This window comes from Notothenia coriiceps, unplaced genomic scaffold (assembly GCF_000735185.1).
Source record: "Notothenia coriiceps isolate Sejong01 unplaced genomic scaffold, NC01 NC01_scaffold00038373, whole genome shotgun sequence".
In the NCBI taxonomy this organism is placed as follows: Eukaryota; Metazoa; Chordata; class Actinopteri; order Perciformes; family Nototheniidae; genus Notothenia; species Notothenia coriiceps.
In genome coordinates, this window is record NW_011371074.1 from 11,076 (window position 1) to 34,930 (window position 23,855).

A 23,855-nucleotide genomic window follows, 5' to 3' on the forward strand; every position below is an offset into this window, starting at 1 on the left:
GTTAATTTGTTTTTATTTGCTTTGTGTTTATATCTGTTCTATGTAATTTATAAGGATGTTTCATTCTCTCTATATTTCACAGCCAAATACTTTTGGATGTGTGGTTCTTGTGTTCCAATTGCTGATAAATTGCTTTATTTCCTTCAGGGCTTTGATTATTATATGACAGATTAAAAATAATAAACATTAATGAAAACAAATTTCATTTACATTTGTCCAAGATGTAAAATGTAAAATGTAAACCTAGTTTTTATTACAGTGTATTTTTTTTTTAACATATATTACATTTTTATCACAAAAAGCGATGGACACTTCCATTGTTAAATTTGATCTAGCAAAGAGTATTTTCAAAAACTAATCATATATTTCATTTATATTGTTGGGGAATGAGTTAAAGACAATATATATAAGGAATTGAGCATGTTGAATTTTGTATTTTTTTTAAACCCTGAAATATGTCCCGGGTCAGGGTGCGAAATGTGAACATAACACAAGGGTTCAATAGAATAACAGATCTGCTACACGACAGGGATGCTTGTAATGAGCCATGAGAAATACTTTCATCTAATTTAAAACGGGTTTAAATCGATATGTTGTACAATCAAAAGTCAATGCGACACAATGGGGTCACTCACAGAAATGAATCACCTGAGTCGGCAGCCTTTTGGCTCAATGGAGATTTAGTGACTTCCTCAAAGCTCATTGCCATCTGGCTTCAACTTTATACTGTGTCTGTTCACTATCACTAAACAGCCGAAGCAGGAAGCAGTTTTCAGTGAAAAGGCTAAACAATCTCGATTTTCAGCTGGCAGATAAAGAGTTGGTGGTAGCATTAGCAACACACAGAGCTAACATAACAGAATATATTTGACTTACATTCACAGAATTCCAGAAACACGACTTCTTCTTCTTCTTCGTCTTTTGTTGTTGTTGTTGTTGTTGTTTTCCTCTTCTTCTTACCATTTTGTTAACGCTGTATACCACTTAGTCTATCGGCAAATGTTGCTTTGCATCGTCTGTATGTTTCTTATTGAACCAGATTGTATACACGGTAAATAAACCAAGTTTTTTGTCCGCCATATTACCTTTAACCGTGCTCTCTTCTGCCCCCAAGTGGCCAGAAAAACCACAGTTATTACAAGTTTAATGATGTCCCATAATAATCAATAATTAATATGGAAATACAAACCTGTAAATATTCAATTGTATTAGTTAAATGCACCCACAGCTTATATTGTACTTGTGTTTGCAACATTATCAAAAAAAGAAGTCTCTGTTTCAGTGGAAAAGTGTTTATGAACATTAACAGGGATTTTCTCTTGTTTCTCTTGACTTTGTTTCACTGCAGACGGAGGTTTGGATTACCACTGGGATTCCTGTTTAAAGGGTTATAATCAGGGGAACACGGTAAGAGCAAATGCAAATTATAAAGCACTTATTAGATCTCCTCCATAAGGTCTTTGTGAAGCAGATGGCTAATTTAAATGTGGTGAATCACTTCCGCTCTCTCTCTCTCTCTCTCTCTCTCTGTCCCCCATCCCCCACACACACTCACACACCTCCCATCCCCCACTGGCAGCTCCACCACCAGCTGTACAACAGCAGTGGGGCCGATGGAGCCGAGGGGTTACAGGTCATCGAGGGGTGCCCGGGTCAGACCTTCCAGGTGTCCATGCTGCTGTCCCACCTGCAGGCTGCATCTGAACTCACCTCCGACATCCTGCTGCAGCCGTACCTGTCCAGCTGGGACGAGCTCGTCAGGTAACATTGTGTGATAGTTTAACTGTATGCATTTAAAGAACTGTATGTGCTCATGTGTTTCATTGTTGGTGTATCAGAAATCAGAATCAGAAACAGGTTTATTACCAGGTAGGTTGACACGTACTGTATGAGGAATTTGACTTGGTATCAGGATGCATACATACAATTAAAACAAATATTAAAAAACACAGATAGAGAACAAAAATAGTCGAATGAAAAATAAAATAAAGCAGTATTTACATTGAAATAGAATGGAATACAATATAAAATATGTGCAGTAAAAAAAAAGCTACCGCCTGAATATGCTTCATGAAAGGCAGGTTTTCCTATAAATAAGAACTCTGACAGAAGACACATTTTGATACTGAATATCTTGGTTCTTCGGTTAATATTAGCTGTCCAGCTGGGACAAGCTTGTGAGGTATCAGACCTGGGGAGTACATGTAACAGGATTACGTTATCAGATTACAAAAACATGTAACTGAGATAACTGTTACATTTCTCAAAATCGGGGATGACTAGCAGGAATGTTTCAAAAACTAAAAAGACGCACAGTGTTTGTTGTAAAAGGATCCGATTTTATGTATTCTTTGTTAGCTGTAGCCTACTGTTGTTTAAGCTAATACTTTGAGTGTTAATCTATAGACCTACTGCCTGAATTAGGCTACTCTATCGTTTTCAAGCGTTTCATTAGTGAACCTATATGTTCATAAAATAGTGTGTGTGCTTAAAGGTGGGGTAGGCAAGTTTGAGAAACCGGCTCGAGATACACTTTTTGTTATATTCCATGGAATGCTCTTAACATCCAGATAGCAATGAATATCTTAAGTGCTTTGACTAAAAATCCTTAAAAATCTGTGGAAGCCGTAGTACTGTAAAAAGCAAGACCAATCATCTGAGCCGGCCCGGCTAAAATAACTGGATGGCCTACCTGCCTGTCAGCCTTCCATCTCGTGCACACATTTATCTCGTGCCCTCATTGGTCATGTGCGCGTTTGTGTGTGTTGGAGGAGGGGCTCTGTAAGGAAGTGGCAGATTTTTTCCGGCTGTGTATTTTCAAATTCTAGCGCACTCGAGTTGGTTTCTCCAAAATTACCTACCCCACCATGTGTTTTAAACTAAAATGGAGAATTTTCTGTCAGCTCAGATTTTATTTCTGCTTTTTTAAACTGTAGAATGTGTATAGGCTACTGCCTGAATATGCTTAATGAAGGGGACACCTTTTTTCATACTTAATATCTTGGTTTGTTCTTTTCTAAGGTTACAATGTTCTTACATAATACCTTGGTTACAATCGACAACGCTACCGATTACTTTAACTTACATCATGTAACTAGTAATTGTACCAGAACACTTTGTTAAAGTAACCCTCCGAACCCTGGGTGAAGTCATCAGATACAGAGTCATTTACAAACACTTAGAAGGGAGTATCCTATGGTTTATGGCATGATATGGACTCTGAAGATAATTCATCCTGCTCTGTGTGACTCCTCCAGGTTTATGGAAGCTATGGGACCGATGGTGGGGCTGATATCGAACGAGATAGAAACCAAGACCTCTATAATCCGCCAACTGGCCCTGTTGGCAGAAGTGGACCCTGAAGCAGAGCTGGTGGGCCCGGATATACACTCAATAAACGGAGAGGTCACAGAAGCTGGGGAAAAGACTGATAAGGAGGCCTCACAACACACTGGTGCTTACCACTCTGTGCGCACCATGATCTGGACAGAGCTTGGCCGAGGGCAGGTGAACTTCTACCACCAAACGGACTCTGGGTGTCGAACTCTCCTCCGATTGCACCGTGCTTTGCTCTGGCTGAAGCTCTTCCTGGAGAATCTGTCTGAAACACCGGTGGCTGGTCGGCTCAGGAGCCCCTCGGAGCTCTGCAGAGAGGCGTATCAGAGGACCCTCGCTCACCACCACACATGGTTGGTCCGCAAGGCCGCTGAGCTGGCCTTCATCGCCATGCCGGAGCGGACTTTCTTCTTCCGACTGGTGTGTGTGCAGAACCAGGAGGAGCTGAGCATGTTGCTAAAAAGAGTGGTACAATCCCTGGGAGAGGTTTACGACAGGACGCAGAGTGCCTTGGAAGAAAATAACATGCTGGACTTGCCCTAGAAATACAAAATGGCTGTGAGACTTGACCATATTTGCACTGTCTTCAAGATATCCTGGGCATCACAGCTACAAAACGTGGTGCTAACTTAAATGGCCTTTTTACTGCTGGAATTCATACGTGCCATATTTTTCCTCCAAACCAAAGTGTTGCGTCAACAATCAACTGATACTGAAAGTGTGTTTGCTTTCGATCTGTGGACATTCCTTATCATATTTTATGAGATCACATCTCGACACCGTAAGGGCAGCTGATGATGCATCTAGGCTGGCTTTGAATTATTTAAGCAGGTGCACAGATAAGCTAAACACCACTGTAACCTTTGTTCAGTTTAGGATGTGCTGGAGATCATCGCAGGGGGGGGTGATTTTGTAATTTATTGATTTGTGTTTTTGTGCCAACCCCTGCTCACATGTGATTTTTTTACATTCAGAATATTATTGAAAATGACTGCTGTTTAATGCTTGGTGATTTTGTATGCTACCTCAAAAACTGACTAGGTCTAGCTGCCTTGTAGCCCTTAAATCTAGGACCAATCTATCATGATTTAAGAGGTTTTACACAACAAATCAACAAGTGCTGAGAAAAGGACAATACAGTACTGAAATGCAACTGTAGTGTGAGTGTGGAGAATTGATTGTTCCTGTTTTATATTGTAAATGGCTGAATGATGTTCAGAATGATTAAATATCTTTAAAAAAAAACGAAGGAAGAAGAAAAAAGAGAGAATCTAGTTGGCTCGTTTCTGTGTGGTCCAGTAATGTGATAACATTGACATTTAAATGCCACTGAACTGTGCAGTGATTCCTACCGTCCAGCAGAGGCTCCACTGCTCTTCCACACACATCTCCATTTCCCAACATACATGTAATGGTGGATATAATCTGCTGTCGGAAAAAAGACAGGATTTCTAACCGCAATACAAATGCTTTCCCTCTCATAATTACACTTTGTCAGAAAATTATAGGTTTATATATTTTTTTAGTCATGATCTGAAAAATATCAATGGATTGCTTATTTTTTTAATATCTATGATATGTAGAAGGTTTAACATGGATAATTGTGTGGAGGTATCTGTCACCTACGCTACTCTTGATCAGACTATTTTAAACCCACAAATACCTCTAATGCCACGTAATCCCATGGCTATCTACCGTTCGGTGAACTGTGCTCAGTCTTTCTAAGGAGGAGACGGTGAGGGAAGGAGACATAAGGATAGAGTCTGAAGGAGAGAAACGGAGACAGGAGGGATGGCTGAAGGTCAAAGGGAGGAAGTGCTCCTCGGCTGTAATCTCGTCAAGCAGCTGGAGGCAGAATATAGGGAAGCAAAGTCCTAAAGGACAGAAAGAACAGCCCAATCTAAATCTTAATTCACACGTCTGAGTTTGACTTCAATCTGTGATAGTTGACCTGTGATGTGTTAGGAGGCTGACATGTTGCGCGTGGTATTTCCACTACATACTCTCTTCCTCTCAGGGGCTGTTCTAGAGGGGGGGGGCAACATGTGCCAGTGCCCCTGTAACACTTACCTTTGACCCCTCTGAGGCCCCCCGCCATAAAGAGTAATCTATGATAGTGATATTTGTGATAGCACTGTGCTGTAACCTTGGCCAAAGTCAACAGGAATGTTTTTTTTTTCAATAATTGATAAAAGAAATGTGTCACTAAGTTAATGAAAAAAATCATGTTGCCAAAACAAATAACACAAATTGTTAAGAAACGCCACTGCTTCGTCTTGTAAAATAAAGTGTAGATACTCTCATTACTTGCATTACTCACCAGAGGTGGAGAAGTACTCAGATCTTGTACTTGAGTAAAAAAAGTACCAGAGTGAAGGAATACTCTGTTAGAGTAAAAGTCCTGCATTCAAAATGTTACTGAAGTAAAAGTAGAAAAGCATTGGCATCAAAATATACTAAAAGTAAAAGTAGTCATTGTGAAGATTGGTCCATTTCAGAATAATATGATATGTGATTGATCATTAAAGTGTTCTCAAAGCTGGTAAAGGTGCAGCTAGTTTGAATGACTTTGTATACTGCAGGGTAGCTTGTGAATTTACTCCAGGTGGAACTAAAGTCTAATTTAACACTTGATTATATTTCACATCATTCATCCACATCTGTAAAGTAACTAAAGGTATTAAATAAATGTAGTGGAGTAAAAGTACAAACTAGCATAACATAGAAATACTCCAGCACCTCAAAAGTGTACTTAAGTACTTGAGTAAATGTACGTAGTTACTTCACACCTCTGTTACTCACACAGATAGCATGTGTCAGTTTGAGAGTTAAACTCCGGAGTTCAGTGGTGCTGTAGGCCGAGGATTACAGAGAAAGAGATTAATGTAGATTACCTGACGCTGCTTTTGACATTGACTATAGCTTCTTTTTCTGTCCACCTTACGGCACCGTACTAAATGTGACCACCTGACTCAACATCAGTTTTTCACTACAACGTTATTGTAGCTAAAAAAAAATCTGCGATAATAATGATATCTGTCTGACCATATTAAACTTTGTCTGTTGTGTGTTTTGGAAAAATGCTTGCAAATGCATTTGACTTAAAACGAGTGTGCAGAGTCTTTAACTGTATCTGTGCAAAAGAGGCGCTGGAATATTTGAAAAGTAGTATTTTAAGATTACATTTTTTAAATGTCATGGTTTTCGTCAGTACCAGTTGATTGCAACACCCATCATTTGACTCATAGTAAGCCACAATGAAAGGATGCACATCACCATCTCTGCTTCTGTCTTTGGATTATAAATCCCTTCTCTCATCCATAAAACACCAAAGATGACAGGAAAGAGAAATAAAGGGTGAGTCAGAGTTCCCTTAAATGACATTTATTTATTTCTCTATCTTGGTTTGCAGTAAACATGAGCAAAAATGTACATACAGTAAGAGCAAAACATAAAGATCCAGAATATAATTATCATCCTTTTTGGGGCGAGGGTGTCTCGACAAATTTCATGAAATACCTACACCACAGTCTTAGGCAAAAGTACGATTTAAGACGAGGGGTTTGGAAAGGTGGGGGGNGTGAGGTTTGATATAATTACTCCTTCTTTGAAAGTAGTTGATTCTCTCTGACATTTGCGTTGGGCCGGGTTGCAGTTTTGTTCTGAAGAGTTTCTGGTTTGCACTTGAAAGTGTTCTCTGAAGGCTTTTCTGATGTTTTCCCTTTAATGTCTGAACACTTAGTTTCAGAAAACTTCCATTTGCAAACATTGATCTCAATTTAATTTAGAAAGGACTCGAGCCATGACCAAACATTTTCCTCTATTAAAAAACACTTTTCCATCCAAGCTGTTAAAATGTCCCCGTTCGTTGAATTAAATGCTAAACACCTATCAGGTATAGCTCCCACGACATGATACAATCCAAGTTCATACATTCTCTCCTCTTTACAACAAAATAGCAATAAAAATACTCTTTTCTTATAAATAAAACAACACTTTGTTTGTAATATTCCATCACCATGCTGGCAAAACTGCCTGACTGCAACATCCTATTCTTCTTCTTCTTCTTCGCTTTTCATGAGCCTTTCTAATAAATATATCCGCACAAGAAATACATATTGCTTTTTGGGGACATCTCCAAATTATCACAGAGGAAGAAAAGAAACATACATGGAGATAACAGGAAATAACATTCTGTGACACCGGGGGACATCACTGTCTGTCCACCAGGAGGCACTGTTATGTTGCAGCGAGACACGTTGCTTTGGTGCATATTACTATTATTATTATTATTATTATGATATAAGAGCAGGCCTTTCTTATATTACACGGGGTGTTAATCCCTCCACCTGAACCCTATCTCTGCAGAGGATGTGTGATTGCAAATAAATCAAATTTTGATGAAGATCTTTGGTTGAAGAGCTAATCTTCACATGCACATGAGTAAAAACACAATGTCCAAATCAGCAATGACGCATTTATTTTTAGATGAATTTAAGAATGATTGGGGGTAAATAGAGATTGAATTGACACAAAATGTTGCAGAATCCTTTGACATGAGGGGGAGGAGCGACAAAGTAGGGTAAAGAAGTGGAGCGTGCCTGCTCCGGATTAGCTCACCAGATTAAGAGATTACAGTGACATTAAGTAAGTGTAGCAGGAATGCCAGAGGAGAACTACATGTCAGTGGATAGTCAGAGACAAGAGAGCCTCAGTTGAGTGGTGGTACACACCCCTCATTATAAATAACCTTTCAGACAATAACAGATCTGTGTCTCTTATATAATGACTTCCTACTCCAGAGATATTTACGAGAGGAACACATTGCTCTGAGAGGAATGGTGGAGTGGAGCCAGGCCTTAATGTGAGTGAACAGATGCCTGTTCCACATTTGCAGGATTGCTGCAATCTGTAGCCGAATTAAAGTGACCGAACTTCAAAACGTGACTGCACAGATTTAGCCCGCCAACATGTGCAGGTGTCTCTTACAATAGCCTTTACCGCACACTGAATGAATGCACGTCGAGTAAACAGCACCATATTCAGGCTTCATCTATGCTTTTCCAACATGGTGGTTTATAAACTGGTCGTCTAGTTATCATTATGCCGTCAGACTGATTCATACAGGCGGGGGGGGGGGGGAGGGGGGGAGGGGGGGAACAAATAAAAGGAAAAAGCATCCCCCTCTAGGAAGGAGATCTCCAGTGTGTCCATTTCCCTACAGGACTATAAAACAAAACTACCAACTCACATATTATTCAAGACTCTAGTCACCAATAACGGAATTTGTAAACTATACATTTCGATACCCTGGATGATATTTTAGAGGATGATAATGGGTGTGATTGAAAGAAAAAAGGGAACAAAACACAAACTTCTACATCCTCCAAAACTGTACAACAATGAATTCAAAGCACACTTGCAGTGTAAATCAATACAAAATGACAATCGCATCTATTTCTGATACATATGAAATAGATGCAATACACGCACAAAAAAAAGACCTTTCTAAATATTCAAAATCAAAATAGAGACACAATAAAATGGCTCTTGGTTTAGCTTTAGGAATAAAATGACGGTAAAGGAATGTGTTGATGTGATTTCATTTGATATTCAGGTGGTCGGATCGGAGGGATTGTTAGTTTTTTCTCAAACTACGAGGATCCTGTAAGACATGTGAAACATTGATGTCTCCTTTCGTGGTTAATATGAACGCTCCAAGCGACACAAACGTGAACACACTCCTGTTTCAGAAAGGTCAAACAACCAGTATGAATATCAAATGATCCAAAATAATGATCATTCAATGGAAGTCCTCTCATCCGTAGAATGGACTCAAGCATTCATAATGTATGCCACTTAATGAATATTGCACATTGCATGCAACTTCCCGACCTACAGTATGAAATGGGACCCGTGAATGGAGCACACACACACACACACACGCACGCACACACACACATGCACAAACACACGCACTCTTAAAGGTTTTAACCTCTCCTGTAACTCCATTCTTTTTTTAATGTTGGAGATGCGTATCTTACAGTATGTTGTTAGCGAAACACACACTTGCTGTGTGTAAGGGTTTAGTAGATTACAGTGTGGCCCCTCCTGGTGGTTGGTGTTTTTTTTTTTAACCTTAGTTCACACTTAGCAGAGAGGTGGTGAGACGTAGGGGCCTCCTGCCCTCGTAGCACACTTAAGACAATACACACATGCAAAATGGCTTCATCTCTGCATCCACCCGATATACACGAGTCTGTCGGATTATTCTTTTAAGTGCAACAAAATAGACGTACTAATATAAGGTTATGATACCGTATAAATACTGTAGATATACACATTTTGTATTGTAATTTGTGTATATTGGTATAGAGAGGGGTACTCTATAAGGAGGCAGCAGGAGGGGGGCAGCAGTAAAGTGTTAATGTTGCTGATCCTTTGCAAACTTTGAAAACACATGTTCACATTCTTTACATCCCCTAGTTTGTCATGCAGTATAAATAGACGTCACCTCAAACTAATTTACAGAAAAGAATTCATCCCAAAGCTCACAGACAGAAATAATGACAGGATTACCACCCTTTTATTCTCGCCCCATCTCATCACAAAACTGGACAAACAATTTCCCCGCCCAGAAGTTGTTTTTGGGGAGGAAGGGGTTGTAAACAAATTCTACAAAGGGTGTGAATACTGAGATTTGTTTCTGTGTATGTGCAATGTTGCAGAAAATGAAGAAATTGGTTTTTCAGGAGAGAAACAACAAAAAGGTCAACCTATATAGTGTTGATCCTCAGCTTGAAAGACACTCTTCCGGCCCACTTGTCTCTTTCACTTCCAGTGGGAATGTTGTTGGCGTTGATCCTGCACTCGATGTTGACGTCTTCATTGGTAGTGATGTTGAGGAACTTGACGGCAACTAAAGGCTGGGAGTAGTTCACCTGCAGAAACAGAGCAAAGGGGCGTCTTTAAACACAGCACTGGATGTCTGATTCATCTCTAATGAGCCAGCTGGAGATGACAGCTACAGTAACGAAGGCTCGGATTGCATGTAACGGGATTACGTAATCAGGATACGACAAAAAGTAAGTGTTCCCCCTTACTGTTGCATAAAAACAGACATATTGTTTGTTGTGAAAGGGTCGGATTTGATTTCTTCTCTGTAAACTGTACTGTTCTGTAAGCTAATTCTTTACGTGTGAATCTACGCCTACTGCCTGAATCTGCTTTTCACTTTCTTTGGTTCAACTTTTCTTTTTTGTATTCAGTACAACCTGAACCTATATGTTCATAACATAGTGTCTTTGAGTCAGCTCAGATTGTGTTTGTTTGATAAACAGATTTCTTTAAACTGTAGTATGTGCTCATGTGTTTCATTGTTGGTGTATAGGCTACTGCCTGAATATGCTTAATGCAAGACAGGTTTTCCTATATACACATTTTTTATTCTAAATATCTTTTTCTTCTTTTCTGGTCACATTGTTCTGTTGTTGCATTACATTTGATATTGAAGTAATACAACTAGTAAGTGTTACAGAATACATTTTTAAAGTAACCCTACCAACCCTGGGCAAAATGTACCAAGTAGGGATTTCTGACGTGATCTTACCTGAGCTTTCTTGCCATAGTAAGGGTAGTACATAAGGTTGAAAGTGCCATTGGGAGGGAAGTACTGCAACTCGCCAATCTTTTCAGTGTCTTCTTTCTGTGGGGGTGAAACACCGTCATGAGATGCAGCCACTTCATGCATCACAACATATAATTAGGAGAGGAAAAAGTGAGCCTAATCTATATCCTTCTGTAAATCTAAAACAAACACGTTATCTTGATATACACACATCTAGCATCTTCGCTACTACTATTAATGTTTTAATCTAAAATCTGTAATCGAGGTCACATCCCGTTCTTACCCATTCATTTTTGCCAATTTTGTATCTCTGAGAGTGAGCACATTAATGGAAAAGAGAGGAGGAACATGCACAAGTGGTGTGAATGACAAAATGGCATGCAGTACAGATATGATAGTTGAAATGATACAGGACATTAAAGGGAATGGAGATGATGAGTGATTGGTGGCATATTGCAGATGAGAGGGAGGGACAATAGCCACGACTGGGCTGAAATCCAAATTGCTGTGTGAAGCCTTTCATTGTGGAAGGACTAAAAAGGGATTACCTTTGCGCCACAGGTGACAAACGGAGCCTGTCCATCTTTTCCTGGCAGCATCCCGATCACCTGGAGAGACAGAAACACAAGAAGTCTCCAACACCGTCCGCAATGTGCTCTCATTTAAACACACAGTCATGTCCCAATTGCCAGAAATAAAAGGTAAGTGCAAAAACCAATGACTATAATCGATATGGCTGTAACTAATTAGTATTTTCATTATCAATGTATCTGCTCATTATTGACAGGATTGCTAGTTTGGTGAATCTGAGAAAATTTGTGAAATGCCCAGTGCAGTCTGAAAATCTAAAGTAATCTCTTTAAACGTCTTCCAAATACCCAGATATCAACTTTTAAATTATATATATATTTTAATTAAGAAATCTCCATACTGAGAGGGAGAAAAACAGCATTTTATGTATTAACTTTATTGTCCATGGATGCTCTTTGTTTAGATTACACTTAAAGTATTTTCAAACAAAACAAAGAAACAATCTTTATCATTATGCCTTAAATCCAAAGCAAAGGGATTACAAATTGAGATTTGTGCATGAAATATGAACGATTAATCATCAAAATATTTGCAGATTATTTTTCGTTTAGTTAGAAAAAAAAGCTTAAATGTCAATTTCAGTTTGTGTTATGTAAAAAAAAAAAATCTCCATAAATACGGCCTTTTCTCAAATGAGTGCATGAAAAATGAACGATTATTAAATCATTTAAATATAACACATATATAATAATATAATAATATAATACAATTTTACAATAACTTCATAATGTCTATATTATTGTTTATTTACTTTATTTTAAAAGGTTGCATCTGTCACAAAACGTTATTCCTCCATAGGATTTAATTTGATGACATCATGGATGCGTGGATTAATCTCCACTAATCTTAATACTGGCTTTCTTTGTTCTTACTGTGCTCGCCTTTCTGCCCTATTTTTATCAAACCAGTTTCATTATCACTGTCTCCATGTCTCCTAGCAACAGCACCCCTCCCCCCTCCTGCCCTCCTTCTTACCCGGTTTAGCTTGATGATGATGCACGGCTGGCCTCCCTGGTATCCATAGTAACGGTCAGTGATTCCAGAGCACTCATCGAGGATGGTGCGGTTGAACTGACACGAGCGCTTGGGGTTGTTCTTCACATCGCCGCTATCCTCCTGCTTGAAGTACTCGTCCGGTTTGCACTCGTTGTTCTTCTCCACTTGGGCCGTGTTGTTGTAGGCTGTAAGGTAGCGGGGGGGTTATTCTGTGTGTAAAACTCAAACTGCATTCAAACGATACGCGGACCCATTTATCTGCGCGGACGTTGTGTTTCTATGGAAACACCGGAAGTGCTAACCTATATAGCATTATGAGCTAATTTACTGTTCACGTCCTGTGCCGCTTTATAGTTATTTTCCACTACCATTCAACGGGAAATATCGTACTTTTTACCTCATTACATTTACTTTGAAGAGTTATTACTTCATAGATTTAGATTTGCACAACATACAACTTTTAAAAAATGATGTTTTGATGGAAATTAACCAAAAACAAAGAGTATGAAGACATGTTACAGTTCCAGCTCCTCAGATGTGCTGCTTACCCTTTTAATACCTCAATGTTTTTTTCTGCTATTACTTTCAGTACATTTGGACAATTATACTTAAATACTTGTACGTTATGTACCATTCTTAATGCAGTTACTTTGACCTGTAGGCCTACTTGAGTATTTTTACACTGCTTTTATCCGAAGCCACTTACAATAAGTGCACTTACAATAAGTGCAATAAAGCCTAAAGATCATAACAACAAGAAAAGTGCATGTGCATTTGAAATAAGCAAACTCATTGTTAGTGCTGGTGCATTAGTTTCAAATGGGCTAAACTCTTTAAGTGATATTTGATTTATTTTTTAATGGCCAAGGCACAAGAGGAACAGTGGTGTTTCAGTCTGCAATTATAAATATGTAGAGCACTTCAACCACTGACTAAAACCAAAGGCAATCTCCAACCCATTTTAAAGGAATAATCTCTTCTCGGGTAAAATACAATTCATGCGAGATAGCTGGATAATCCACAGTAAGCTTTTAGAGGTGAAGAGGCCAGACTTACGCGACAGGAACTTGTCCAAAGTCTGAGCGTACATGTCCCAGCTCTCGGTTTTCTGGGTGTTGTAGGTGATCTCGTAGTACTCATCTGCTTTGGGTCTAATCACCATACCTGTGAGAGACAGAGGTGATGGGGTCAGGACACGGAGACACTGGACTGTGATCACAAAAGGAGGATCAGGACAGGATCATTAGTTTAGCGCACCTGGCGTGGAGAGCCTGTCCTGCCATTTCGGCTTGTGGTCATCCAAGGTCTGCAGCATGACGTACATGGTGAGGCAAAACATGCCGGCCAGGAAGATGTAGAAAACTAAATAGAAGAGAAGAATAAGACCTGCAGACAAAGAGAGAAAGGAGAGTTGTATTAATTGTATGAGACATTTCATTAAATCATGTACCTTATTTCTTTCTGTACATTTTTTCATTTTCAGGAGGAATTCAATTGTTCGCTAATTGAGTAATTGTACCATTTCTAAACATAATGTAATATTGTTTGTAATGTAAGTTGTAAAGAGTCTTCAGCTACATGAAGACCAAGCCTTTCATGTTTTATTATGCATTATGGAATAAAAAACGATGACTATTCAATCTGTGAGAGTAACTGCTGTATCTGGACTTGTATTCCCCACCCTTGCTGTGCAGGTGGCAGTGGATTACAGTGAGAGGGTTTCGATTTGATTTAAGAAGGAAAAGCTACATTGGACATTGGCAATTGCCGAGCATCTGATCATTAATTCATAATACCACATGAACTAAGACTAATCTTACATGTGAGTAGATTTTAATTAAATGTTGCCTCTGCGTTGTGTCTGTGTGGTCACTTTCTGACAACTAATGGTCACAGGAGGCAAGTTAATCCTCATTAAACCGGCATCGCTTCGTTCCATCTGTCTCTCTCTATCCCACTCCCACAAGTCCTTTAGGTGCTTAAAAATACATTAATGGTGGAACATTGGCATGAATGGAATCATTTAATTGGTGAACACACAATCTCTTTGGGTTGCTTTCCACACATATTTGCGTCCATTAAAGCAAGATGAAAAGGCTGCTCTCTGATCGATTTCATTATAGAGTTTCCCTGTCCACGAGGAGGGGGGCGGTGTGATGAAAGAGGGGGATACAGGAGGAGGAGGACAAGGACCCCCTGGAGACCGGTCCACAGGGTCAGGAGATTACATGCCATCATAGCCTCGGACCTATTTCATGTAAGAAGCCTATAGAGATAATGTTACATTAGAACGAAAGTAGGGCTGCCACTAATCATTGTTTTTCTCATCTTTTATTTATCTGTCTAATCCTTTCTGATTATTCATCAGGTGACATTTCTCCAAGTGACACTCCAAAACCACTTTTTTATTCTATTTGCATGAAGCTTTTTCTCCTTTAAAGAGAAAGCTTATTATTGTTCTGAATAGTAAGGCTTAAATGAATTGTCTAAAACATTAAATTGACATTTCCACACTCTGTAAATGGTTTATTGTTCGATGACTCCTCTATGGATGTGCTGTTTCCTTCATGGAAATACGTTTGAAGCAGCTGTGTGCTCCCACCTCAGGCATTTCGGTCTGCACAGAGAGCAGGGGAACATAAATAGCTCTTTTCTTTATGACACATCCTTCGTTTTTAAGCATCGACACCTGAGGCCCTGCGTTGCGTTCTCGACCCCGGAGCCTCTGCTGGACGGCCCCCAGCGTGGAGCTCACTGCCTGTCAGCGGGTCGGCATCTGCCTCCCAAGCAGCCAGGCTCACAGGAATCCATAACAAAATGTCAAGGGGGAAGCTGCTCCACGGGGGCCATTACAGAGGATTATTTAAAGCTAGTGTGTGTGTGTGTGTGTTTTATCCAATTGTTCCTGGAATTACTCGAATTGAAAGTAAAAGAAGACGCGAGAGAGAGCCTTCCCGTCTGTCACATGGAAATGATCCAAGCAGAGTCATTACAAATAAACAGAGGCCCCGGACCAAGCCTGAGGCACTACAGCGGGGAGAGAGAGTAGCATCAGAGCTACGACGTGACAAAACAAAGTGTTTTTTCACCGGTCGTCCAGGGGGGATGTTGTGCGAACTGTGAATATGACCCCACCCGGGGGAGAGTGGATGCGCAGTCGTACAAATGGGGGTCATCGTGCAGGCAGGGTGGCTTTCCCCGTGGCAAAAAGGGTGTTATGTTCTCATGTCTGCCCTCTCAGTCCCAGTGATGATGGACGCTGAAGCATCTCTCTTTCACTTTGGGTTTTGTGTTAGCAAACGGCAGTTGAAAGCAAAGAACAAAACGCCGTGCCGGTTGGCTCAGCATCCTGTCCTTTATTCAGCATTAATGGCAGGAGGTGTCTCTTTCCTTTCAGAATTAATTAGAGGGCCACAGCTTTGTAAATTGGTGATCAAACAGATCAATGAAATGCTCTGGAGATGGAATAAATAGCTTAGCGCAGTGGATCTTTTAATGTAAATCTTTTTATAATCTTGTACGGTCAGCCATCTTACACAGCACCATGGCTCTGTTTCCCATAAGGCTCCTTCAAGGCTCCTACAGTGAAAGCCTTTTTGCTGTTTCTGGAAGTGGGAGGTGCAGAACACTTCATTAGTCCTGTTTTAAATAAAAGCAGCCATGTTTGCCTAATGTCAGCTAGTGGCAGTGTAATATCTAAATGCAGGAGTGCACAGTTTTAGCAATATTTAGCATATGATTACAGCTCTTTACACAAAGCAGAACACACATCTGTGTTTCATCCTCAAAGAAGCCTTTGATCTGATGCTCTGCACGTACATTATACTGCATATAATTACGAGTGGGAACAACACATTCGCCTTTTAAAAGAGACTGGCAACCTGACAAGTGTTATTTTGCCTATTTTCTCGATGCTTGTTGAGAAAACTAAATGTAAATTTGATATATTGGCTGCAATCAAGTCAGAAAAGATTAGGTACAGTAGGTGAATGCACCGTCAAGGGAATGAGGAAGGGCAAAATGCCAAGTTTACAAGTAGTGGCTGACTACAGAAATAGCCTAATTAACAAGCCTTAGAGAGCACAGCTTAAAAAGGCCACCAGACCTCAATGCACCTGGGACGCACTGAGCTGGATTAAGCTGTACAATGCGGGAGGATTTCAGCAGAGGAAGCTACAGCTGGTGATTCCTAACACAAGCACTCAGCGTACAATGTCCACTCACAACCAGAATACCACTGCGAGTAAAATCACTTTATTCCCACCACAAGCACTAAACTAAAGTGCCGTTGAGTCCCAGTGTTAATATAAAAAATGATTTAAATTCCTGAAAGTGGTTTACTTTGCTATCCTACCCCGTGAATTGATACCCTCCCCATCAGCCAATGAAGTCATTAGATTAGGATTATATTCCTCCCTGATTTACAGTCACTGGGAGGGGCCGGCCTGGAGGTGATACAAATAGCTTTTGGCCCTCGGCTTTACCCAGATTAAAACGCTCCAATGTCATTAGAACTGAGCCATATGCGCCCTATCGTTTCATGACTCTTTGAAAAAGATGCAGGCTGCTTGTTGCAGAAAGGAGGACAGTGAGTGTGGCAGGGTGTTGGATCTTCCTTTCAAAATCACTGGGGGGGGAAAAGCCTGAAAAATGAATGACATCATGTTGAAGGCTCATTGGATAAAACTGCAGGCGTGCAAACCTTCTTTAACTTCAGCAACCCCATCTCCCTGTGAAAGAAAGTATTATACCCGCAGCAGAATTCACAATAAAGCTGGCTAAGACTCTCTTGTTGCTTCCTACGAGATGGTGTGCACTTTGCAACAGAGTGGGACCTGTTTCAGCAGTGCTGCAGTAATCTGGCTAATTCAAAATGTGAAATAAGTACATATGCCTCCCCACCCCTATGTTGGGCGCATTGCGCAGCGAAAGCTGTGCCATAAATTAATAAATAAAGACAGAAGCCAGGCAGGAAGGTGTTTTTCCTGCACTGGCTTCCACATTATGCCGCATTCAGATTCCAGCACCAGGCATTAGTGGAAAGCGACAGACAACTCATTACCTTGGGCAAAATAACTTAGGTGAAATTGATATTACAGTAACACACTTTCATTTCTGAAGGAGTCCCCTGTTGTAGCTTAATAAAGGGCTTTAGAGACTCTGACTAAGAACTGTGACGGAGCCCAGGGACCGTGTTTGCTGCATTGCTGAACCGGACAGTACTCACCCCAGCTGCTGGCCGTCCTGCCCAGGAACTCCCTCGTCCTCGGGTTCCATACAGACTCCTTCCACCCGTTGTCTCCATCCTTTGACATTTTGTCTTACAAGTTTGGATCCCCAAGCTGTAAATAAACGCGGCCTAATGCAATAAAGCGGCGGGTTGTTAGCAATTAAGCACCGAGGCTATATGAGAAGCAATTAAACAGCGCACGAAATGAATGGAAATCAAGGCAAACACGCTACTGTGGTCTATCTGAGAACAGAAAGATGGATGGTAACAGAAAGAGAAAGCGGTCCTATACACTCCAGCACAGACCTAGAATATGCCCTCCCCCCAGCTCTTGTCTGCATGCCGCAGAGTTTTGATGAGTGGTGCAGAAATCTAGTGATACTGCGGTAAAGCTCTCCCTCCGCCTCTTTCTACAGCACCCCCACCCTCTCCATCCCCCCCACAGGCAGATCTGCCCCCTCCCCCTCCTCTTCCTTCTCCTCCCTGACCAATCATCTGCCCTGAACAGCCGACCCCCCCTCGCAGGCCCGAAGCATGACAGACAACCGGTCAGAGCCCATCGCGTGGTGTCTGAAGGCATCCGTTTATTGGATGTGAGGCCTCCATCGTCATGTCCCAGAAGATAAAAACCCACATCCCTCCGATGTTCCCCAAAGGACTCTGAAGTGTCCATGATACATTGAATTCCCTATTGTTGCATTGTTGTCAAACAAGGACTCTATTAATTATGTCATATTACCACATCTAGCATGGGTCAGATTTCATAGCAGCCTGCCAGAGGGTTTTCTTTCCTTCATTGTCACAATTTGTGAGAAATAAGCTTTGAAAGATAATTATATATAATACAAACGGTACCTCAATATTGGATTTTGAGTAGCTTTTAAAAAAAACTCATAATAGTGAAATAATGACAGTAAAATGCCTTCACATAGCCTATGCAGCAAGGCTACATTGCATTAGCTGCATACGTAAAGCTACATGTATAAGAGTTGCATTCAACCTCACTTTTTGCATTATAATAACACATTACACCCTTAGTATGCAATTTAAAAAAACTATAGAGGTTGGTTAAGATTTGATGGATGGTATGCAGCATCTGTTTCTGAGTGCTATCTTGCAGCAGATTATGCATGAGCCGGCTAAAAGTAGGGTAGAGTGACTATAGCGCCCCCACATGGACATGGAGGGAGATGCAACACCAGCTGCAGAATTGCAGTGGGAACATAATGTCCACTTCCCCAACATCGCCACTGTGAAACACCACGAGGCATGAAAACATGCACAGATCCTGTTTGTTGTGTAAAGTTCATTATATAAAATTTATTTTTAATGACAATATCAATGCAAATATAGCACTACAGTGATTTCCAAGGTACACCGTATCTTACCATATATAGTATGGCACTCGTATAATGGCCACTGTTTTAGAAGACACACAAAACCAACAGTTTCTGTAAACTATTTTTGGAAATGATACCTAGGGTTCCATGTCAGTCTGTGAGAAGGTGATTTACTTGGTATCTGGAATTAAATTGGGCACATATAGTCAGTGTCATTGGGACATTTTCAGTGTAAGGAATCTCTGCATGCATTGCACTTGCCCATTTCCTTCAACCTCACTTGTGTTTGTTTGAAAAATGGACTCAGTAAAAGCTTGAAAAACCTGGACCCTCAAACACGAGCAGGTGGGAAATAAAACAAAAAGGCCAAGCAGTGACTCTCAAACATTTAGATAGGTCTTCTTTTCACGGGGTGCACTGTAACTGTACAGCTTGGTGCTAACTATCATAAAAACGACGACAACCAAGAGACATTCAAGTGCCTTAATACTATTACAGAAGGGCTCACTCTTCAAGGTACAAACTTCAGTTCACGTGGCTTTCAGAAATAAAAACAAATATGTAACAATAAGCACGATATAAATAATGTTTCTGTTGAATGAACACCAGTAGTTCAAGATAGCAGCAAAGTATTCAAAATGTCAAGACATCGAGCCGTTGAAATCTGTACACAAATGAAAGTGGATGTAGAAAAAACGGGTGTAAATAAAACACATCTTAAAGGGAGTCTTGCATACATTTAAATAAACAACTGTTGGACTGTGCCTTTCTTTAGAGGGCTTACTGTTTATTAGTAGTAGAACTATAGGTAATGCATGGACTGGCTGCAGCAGATAAAGTACTTAATTCTTTTAGAAAAAAACAAGTGAACAAAGTTATGTTTATACAGTATATGCTACATAATATGTATTGATTACAAGTATGAAAATGGAAATAATTGCTACATTTTCAATACAGTTGTACATATCTATTTACATTACATTAGGGTTTAATTTCTCCTAAGCGTATACCATGTTTTGTGCAGATTGTTCCAGCATTCTGTTGATCAATAGTCACAGTCTTATCAGTTGCACCGTATCGTACAGTCAGTGTAAATGGGTGTCAGTGCTGTGTGGTGGAACAATCACTAATGTGCAACTGTGGATAAGCATGAGTGATGACGTTTTTTTGTATCATTGATCTGTATCTATATTTGGCTGGACTGCACAGTATGTGCCATCTGTCGCACCGCCCTCTCTAACGACCCCGGGCGATATATATTAATCTTTTTATACAACCACATGTTATCATAGTGAAGATCCGCTGTATGTAAAGGTCTGACATGATCATCTCTACACATAGTCTTTTACAATACTATATGTCTATCGTGACATGCAGAGAATGACACAGTAAATATGACTTTTCAAGTCTTTAGATATGTATGTTAGGCTAGTTGACAAGTTTTTAATTATGTTGCTCCGGCATCTGGAGCATATTGCTATAAAATTGCAGAAACGTTGAGAAAGTAAATAGATTTACATTACAAATATGCAAACAGATACAGTAGGTAGCTTTTACTCCTCGTGATGATTATTTGCATCCACAATGACAATCTATTGATACCAATACATCTCAAATGCATTCACGACTTCAAGAAACACTTCAACCACTTGTCAATGAGTCTTGCCTTTTCTCGCCCACAGAGCAGTTTCTATGCAAGTTTGGACAACTGTGTGTTGGATAAAATATATTATTCATTTATGTCTCAAGTAGTCAGCAGGAAATTTGGCAACACCAATCTAAGAAAACATCCCAACCATTATTGAATTGGCGTCTTCATTTTGTGGCAAAAACACTGGCGTTTTGTGGCAACAAAGCATTGGCAATTAGAACACATCAAGGACACAGAGCAAGTACAAATCACCGGGTAAGAGATGAATTTAGTCTGATTGTAATACTTCATTTCCTCCCCTCTTTGATCAGCCTTCCCCCCCCCCCAAATGAGTTCATAGTTTCCAGTAATCTACGTTCAGTTTATCTCACAATAAAAGCAAGAATTATCTTGATCCTAAACCCATTTGACTCTCCGTTCTTATTAACTGCTCCTCATCTTCACCTCATGTGTGTGTTGAGTCTCTTCAGAGCTGTACTAGCAGCCCTGTCTATCCCCCTCAGATTGCCGTGTCCCAAACTACGGCCTGCGGCCTCTGGCAGGGCGGCGTGCCAGTCTTACGGGGCTCAGGTGTCCGTCTCCAGCTAGGGAGGATGGGCATGCTGTCCTGCTTGCACAGGCTTTTGTCAGGGCGCCTGTGGGCCTTGATCTCTTTGCACAGGCAGCGTTTACGCTCAATGACTTCCAGCAGCTTGCCGTCTCTCTGGCTCTGCGAGGCGGAGGTGGAGGAGCCCCCGCCCACAGGAGGGTGTCCCTGAGCCAGCTGGGCGAGCTGCTGGAACTGCAGCTGAAGGTGGTGCTGCTGCTGGAGCTGCTGGAGCTTCTGCTTCAACTGCAGCTGCTGCTGGTGGAGCTGGAGCTGCTGCTGCTGCCGAGACACGCCCGGACTGCAGGGCACTTGAGGCTGGGCCAGACCGTGGAGCTGGATGAATTGGAAAAAAGTAGAGTGAATTTATTTGGATACATGAATACAAATGCATGCTCACTGCAGACAATCCTAGCACATGTTGAATACAACTGCAGTTCCTGTGGACAGCCAGGAGAATGCAGCGCTGCTTCATCTATCACAGGTTGAAGGAGGGTCAGCCAGCCGCATGAAGACCGTCTCTGCAGCACACTCAAACTGCGTCAGCACTTGCTATGCAGCTAGAATCTGGGCAAAATGTGCTGCTGGAAGACTGCAGCTCATCACTCCAAAACACAGAACAGCATGTTCTCGAATCCTCTATTCTCTCCCATTTTCTGACTACATATCCGCCTGCGTCAGATACCTTTGCAGCTCTGATCATTCTGAGGCAGGCCTGAGCCTTATTCTGCTCAGTGGGCATATCTAGCAGCTATAAATAGATCTGCATGAGCACTGTCTCCAGCAGGAGGGGAAGTAATAATGAGACCAATATTAATGTGCACTCCCAAATCCACCATGGTTACATTGAATAGAGTCTATATTTATACGGCTGGGTGTTGTATATTAACCTGATTCAGGGCTTCTCGAGCTGGTAGGCTGCTCTGTCTCTGGACGTCTCCTCCACCCACCTGTCTCACTCCGGCAGAAGAGGAGGAGCGGCCCAGCCGCCCCACTTCTGCAAAGAAACAAACATTAGTCTGTGTGCCTGCTAATGAGAACAGGAATACAACTTGTCATTATAATAAGTAGAGGTGTGAAATTCTAACTGCAACTGTGTCATGAGACAGATATTTTGTACATTGTGTTCATTTAGTTACAAGACAAGTATAAACTATCCTTATACTGTTGAACAATAGGCACATTACAGAGATGTGTTTACTACATTTCGATGTTTAACTGTTTTCTGTATATCTCATATTTTCTTGTATACAGATTTCTATTACAGCTATGTGAAATGTAAAAAATGTTAGTGATCCTAATCTGTAATTTCCACAATTTGGTGTTATTCAGAATATGATGATGCTTCAGTTTTCTACAGATATATTTGCACTGTTACAAAATAAATGTAACACAAGGGAAAAAGGTTATACTGTTATAAAGTTGATTACAGGTAGCTTTGGTGATGTTTGCACTCTGACCAGTTCCCTTCAATCATCAGGTGATATCTGTACAATCCGTTAGCCCATACCAAACTGAATTAAATGATAAAGTGTTTTTAACAACCTGGTTTGTCATGCCGTACATTATGAACTTTATTAAATGGGACCGGGGGTCATTAATGTATGTATGCAGAGATGTTGGAATGCTTCAAGTTAAGTATTGCACTGATTTTCAAGTTTAGCAGCGCCTCTCTGTTTCTAGGGAAGACCTTGAGTTAAAATGCAAATAAACTGACAAAGAGAAAACAAGCTTCAAGGCTAACTTCGGTACAAGAGGATGCATTGAGCTGTTAGTCGGAGGAGAGGAAGGTCTTCTCTGATTCTCACAAGTTTAAGAGCTGAGCAACAACAGAGCCAGCAGAAGATTCCCCATATTCACCCACTGCTAGTTCCTCTCTAAACGGGATGGTTAGAGGCTATGACGAGAAGATTATGAACACTAAGTTAAAGGTCCCCTATTATACTGTTTTTCATCAATATATTATAGGTCTCAGATATATACAAACATGTCTCTCAAGTGTTCGGCTCCAAACACCAAACAGATCATTACAGCATTACCCATAATCCCCTCTGTTTCAGCCCTGTTTCAAAAGTGCTGATTCTCTGTCTGTTACTTTAAGGCCCGGACACACCAGGCCGAAATCGGCCGTTTTCGTTAGTCGGACGACGAAGCGTGCCCTGTCGCCCAAACTCAATTTGGTGTGTCCCGCACCGTCGGCCGTGACACGCCTTATTTCTCTGTCTTCCGGTTGTTGCCTCTTTTGAATGACAAATACACACTACCGCCGCTTGCTGGTAAGGAGAGTTATTGCCACTCACGCATGCGCAGTTCATACGTGCTCATCTGAAGTCTTTGCGGTGTGTTCCAGTGCGACACATTGGCAAGACGCAGGAGAACGCGGCGACGCAACAGTCGGCGAGTTCTCTGGTGCTTTAGATGAAAACTAAGGAGCCCCTCCCCACGCCCCTCTGAGAGAGATTTGGTTAAAAAAGAACACAATGGTGCTCTAGGAGGAG

At 40.9% G+C, this 23,855-nt stretch overlaps 3 protein-coding genes across 3 annotated transcripts in view; 1 reads left to right on the forward strand and 2 right to left on the reverse strand.

Moving 5' to 3' along the window:
* gltpd2b (glycolipid transfer protein domain containing 2b) overlaps positions 1-4,436 on the forward strand; it is a 9,355-nt gene extending 4,919 nt beyond the window's left edge. Inside the window, exons 2-4 of the mRNA XM_010797770.1 lie at positions 1,349-1,407; positions 1,580-1,761; positions 3,258-4,436. Of these exons, the coding sequence (XP_010796072.1) occupies positions 1,349-1,407; positions 1,580-1,761; positions 3,258-3,879 (863 nt within the window). The 3' untranslated portion in view covers positions 3,880-4,436. The remainder of the gene's footprint in view (positions 1-1,348; positions 1,408-1,579; positions 1,762-3,257) is intronic.
* A 2,268-nt stretch (positions 4,437-6,704) lies between these two features.
* On the reverse strand, positions 6,705-18,162 carry atp1b2b (ATPase Na+/K+ transporting subunit beta 2b). The gene is made up of 7 exons (XM_010797771.1): positions 17,778-18,162; positions 13,808-13,936; positions 13,607-13,714; positions 12,530-12,735; positions 11,512-11,571; positions 10,946-11,041; positions 6,705-10,277 (listed from the first exon to the last, which is right to left on the reverse strand). The coding sequence occupies exons 1-7, from the start codon at positions 17,863-17,865 to the stop codon at positions 10,113-10,115; spliced, it is 852 nt and encodes a 283-aa protein (XP_010796073.1). The 5' UTR covers positions 17,866-18,162; the 3' UTR covers positions 6,705-10,112.
* Positions 18,163-19,084: 922 nt separating this feature from the next.
* Positions 19,085-22,387, reverse strand: nyap1 (neuronal tyrosine phosphorylated phosphoinositide-3-kinase adaptor 1; the record flags this gene model as incomplete). The annotated part of the gene is made up of 2 exons (XM_010797772.1): positions 19,085-21,693; positions 22,248-22,387. Coding segments are annotated over 2 exons (563 nt in total), but the record flags the coding sequence as incomplete, so codon positions are not given.
* Between the last annotated feature and the right edge of the window lie 1,468 nt (positions 22,388-23,855).